Here is a 3732-nt window from a genome sequence, read left to right as displayed (position 1 = left end):
AGTCTCAAAAAAAAAAAAGAAAAAGAAAAAGAAAAAGAAAAAGAAAAAGAAAAAGAAAAGAAAAGAAAAGAAAAGTAACCCCTGGGGAAGGACAACCTCCAAGGTTGCCCCATGGGGACTTTCACAGACATCCAGATGAAGTGAGACAGGCAACAGCTGAAGATGTAGTTCGGTCACCCTTTATGCTATCTGTTGTAATGCTAAGTGTGGGGCCCCCAAGGCCTAGTTGTCCCAGAGATAAGAGACAAATGGGAGACAAATGTACAGCTTGGCCCCAAGTTATTTCTGATTGGCAAATAAAAATGCCAACAGCCAATAGCGGGACAGAAGAGACATAGATGGGGTTGAGGTTTCCTGGGCTTGAGGGTCAGAGAGGGACCACAAGGAAGAGGAAAGTGCAGGAGGAAGAAGAAGGAGGAGGAGGAAGAGAAGGAGGAGGAGGAGGAAGAGGGGGAGGAGGAGGAGGAAGAGGGGGAGGAGGAGGAGGAGGAAGAGGAAGAAGAAGAAGAGGCCTTGAGTTAGGAGTCAAAAGAATGAAAAGACTGTTACCCTGAGGGCTGGCCAATTGGAATTGAGAGCAGCTCAGATGAAGCATCGTAAGCAGTAATAACTCGGGGTTATCAATAGCAAAGTAGATTCTAATAGCATAGAGCATAGATGTCTGCCAAGCTCTTGTGCTGCTTAAGGCTTCCTGAAAATAAAAAGGCTGTGTATTTTTTTTAAAAATCTGGGAACTAAATGACCTAAGGCGGTGTAAATAATTTCTACAATATTCATGCCTGTGTATTGAGCTTTTCATTCCCAGTTCTAGCCTAGGGCTTGTGGAGAAGATGGGCTTAAAAAGTCAAGTAATACGCGCTTCTCTCTGGGCATCTAGTACACTCTAGCCATAAAGATTTCATCAGAGCCAAAGGAATGTGCTCTGATCCAGCCAGCCCCCCAGGACCCAGCCCTCTAGAGCTGTGCCATTTCTCCAGGCCTGCAGGTTCCCTAGTCAGCCAGATAGCCAGATTTAATCATGCTGTGTCTTTGTCCTGTTGTTGTTTATTTATTTATTTATATTGTGTGGTGATTTGGATGAGTACCCCACCCTCCCCCCATCCCCCCTCCCCCCCACCTCCCCTCCCGCATAGTTAATATGTTTGAATGCTTGGTCCCCAGGGAGAAGAACTCTTTAGAAAGGATTAGGAGGTGTGGCCTCGTTGGAGAGGGTGTGTCACTAGGGGTGGGCTTAGAGGTTAAAAGTCAGGCCCAGTCTCACTTTCTTTCTGCTGGATGTTTGTGGATAAACCCTTGTCTAGTGCTCCAGTGCCATGTCTGCTTGCCTGCTGCCGTGCGTCCTGCCATGATGATCGTGAACTGACCCTCTGAAACTGCAAGCAAGACCCCAGCTAAGTGATTTCTTCTAGAAACCACCTTGGCTATGGTATCTGTTTGCAACAACAGAAGAGTAATGAAGACACATTATATTACAATCTCTATTTTTTTTCTCAGTTATTCTCAATAATGAACTGCTACACTTGGGTTTGAAAGATTTCACATTAGCATTCCTAGTTGAGGGCTAAGGGGAGCTTGTTAGCCTGCTTTCTTGTTTTTGGAGGGTGGTTTTATTTTGTTTTTGTATTTTTGAGACAGGGTCTCCTATAGCTGGATGACCTTGAACTGAAATCCTCCTGCCTCCACCTCCCAAAGGCTAGGAGGAGAGTGTGATACCAACACAGGCTCACAACCCCTATTAGCTCATTCCCTACAGAGAAGTCCTAAATGGAAGGTTCTTCCAACCACCTCCTAACATGTTCTGATGTGCATTTATTTATATAAAAGAGCATAAAGTTCAGAGGTTAAGGCATATGTACCGACAGCTGCTGTGTGGGGAACTACCATATCCCTGTGGCCTAATAACGAGCTAACTAACACTGACTTTACCATAAGAGTGGGACCCTGAATCTGCACCTGGATGCTGTGCGTGGAGTGTGAAAGTGAGCCACCTTCCCCTCAGGCCTTCTAAAGTATCACGTAGGTAAACTAGATCCCTAGCCCAACCCCACACAGTCCTCCCCAGTCAGTGGCCATTTGGACCGGACACACATTCGACATTCTGGGTCCCACCTTCCCCATCAGGAAGGCCCACAGCAAGAGCTACACAGCCTACCACGAAGCTTGAGATTGCCCCCAATCTGGAAGGCAAGTGGCAGCCTGCCCTAGATTTTTGGTAACCACTCTTAGCCTGACTCACAGAGGTTGCCACCAACACTGCTCCTCAGGTTTAGGGCTTTGGGTTTGGTTAATTCTTGCTGAGGAGCCAAGCAGAGTTCACTCACTGGGAAATTGAGTTTGTCGTGAGCTGTGTGCTCGCGTGTTCAGAGTAGCATCTTTTAGGATGACTGTTGAGCGCCCGTCATTTCTCCCCAGTGCTCTGAGGCCAAAGCCTGGCACTGTTTCTTTCCTGCGGGCTCCTCCCCCTTGCAGCTCTTATCTGCCCATCCATTTCTCTACCTCAGTAAAGAAGCTACACACAGGGCCGAGAGTTCACAGCGCCACCCATGGCACATTCCGACTGATCTCTGCCTCCCGGATCTGAGCCCCCACCCCAGACTGTCCTACTGATGACACCAAATTCCCTTAACATGTTCCAGTGCTGGGTTCCGCTTACACAGTCGTATAGGTCATACATGCCAGCCCTGCCTTAGTGAAGGGCGCAGGACACCCCGTGGCAAGGTTACCTTTCTGCCACCGATGGCCTTGGGATGTAAAAGTCCTCTCCTGCAAGGTAGGCAGCTGCAGTCCCTCCTCCGAAGTAGCTTTTCCTCAAGAGAGGAGCCACGTGCTTACTGACTAGCAGAGCACCCAGGCCTGTGGGAAGCCCAAAGATCTTATAGAAGGAGATGGGAACGAAGTCAGCCCGGTGAGCTGTGAGATCCAAGGGGGAAGTGCTGACATAGGAGGCTGCATCGAGCAGCACAAACCACTTCCCAGGTGCACGCACAGGGCTCCTCCGCCCAGACTTGACCTCCTCTATCCATGACAGCGGGTATCTGGTGCCTGAAAAGTTACTCTGAGCCGGGTAACAGAAGAGGTGCGGAAGCTGACAGTCGGGATCACAGGCTCCAGGGCCCCTTCCCTCCGCTGACCACATGTCCTCCGGCTTGACCGGGATAGATGTGACGTTCATGGCTGCCGCCACCTTCCTCATTCCCACCACAGAGGTGTGGTTGTCCGTGAGGTAACAGAAGTGACTCCCGCTGTTCTCTGGGGCCCTGGACACCCACGGGAACGCCTCTGCCACTAGCCTGAGAGCAGCTGTGCTCCCAGCTGTGAAGATCACGCTGTAGTCCTCTGGGGTGGTGTGAAAGTGAGTCAGGATCCTGGAAAGAAGAAACAGTGTCACAAGCAGGCTCCCAGCTTTGTGGAGCAGGCTTCCAAGTTGTTTTAGGTCTACTCAGCAGGGCATCTCTATGTTCCAGGACTGCTCCACCACTGTTGTATAAAGGGCAGGGCAGAGCAAGTCATATATGCAGACCAGCCTTGAACATTCTATTTAGCTAAGGGTAACCTTGAATTCTTGAGAAGGATGTAAACTTCTTGCCGTTGGAGTCCCATTTCTGCTCGGACACAATAGAAATCTATGACATAGGATTGAGGCTGAAATATGCCTAGAACACAAGAGCCCTGGATTCAGTCCTTAGTATTACACAATGGTACACAAAATGCAGGAAGGAGATTATAAATTCA

General features: G+C 49.2%; 1 protein-coding gene across 1 annotated transcript in view; it reads right to left on the bottom strand.

Moving 5' to 3' along the window:
- Positions 1-3732, bottom strand: part of Mocos (molybdenum cofactor sulfurase) — a 48355-nt gene that overhangs the window by 31649 nt on the left and 12974 nt on the right. The window contains exon 4 of the mRNA XM_031365150.1: positions 2724-3365. Within this exon, the coding sequence (XP_031221010.1) occupies positions 2724-3365 (642 nt within the window). The remainder of the gene's footprint in view (positions 1-2723; positions 3366-3732) is intronic.

This window comes from Mastomys coucha, unplaced genomic scaffold (assembly GCF_008632895.1).
Source record: "Mastomys coucha isolate ucsf_1 unplaced genomic scaffold, UCSF_Mcou_1 pScaffold13, whole genome shotgun sequence".
Lineage (NCBI taxonomy): Eukaryota > Metazoa > Chordata > Mammalia > Rodentia > Muridae > Mastomys > Mastomys coucha.
The sequence above is the reverse complement of the archived record's forward strand: the minus strand, read 5'-3'. Positions and strand labels throughout refer to the sequence as shown.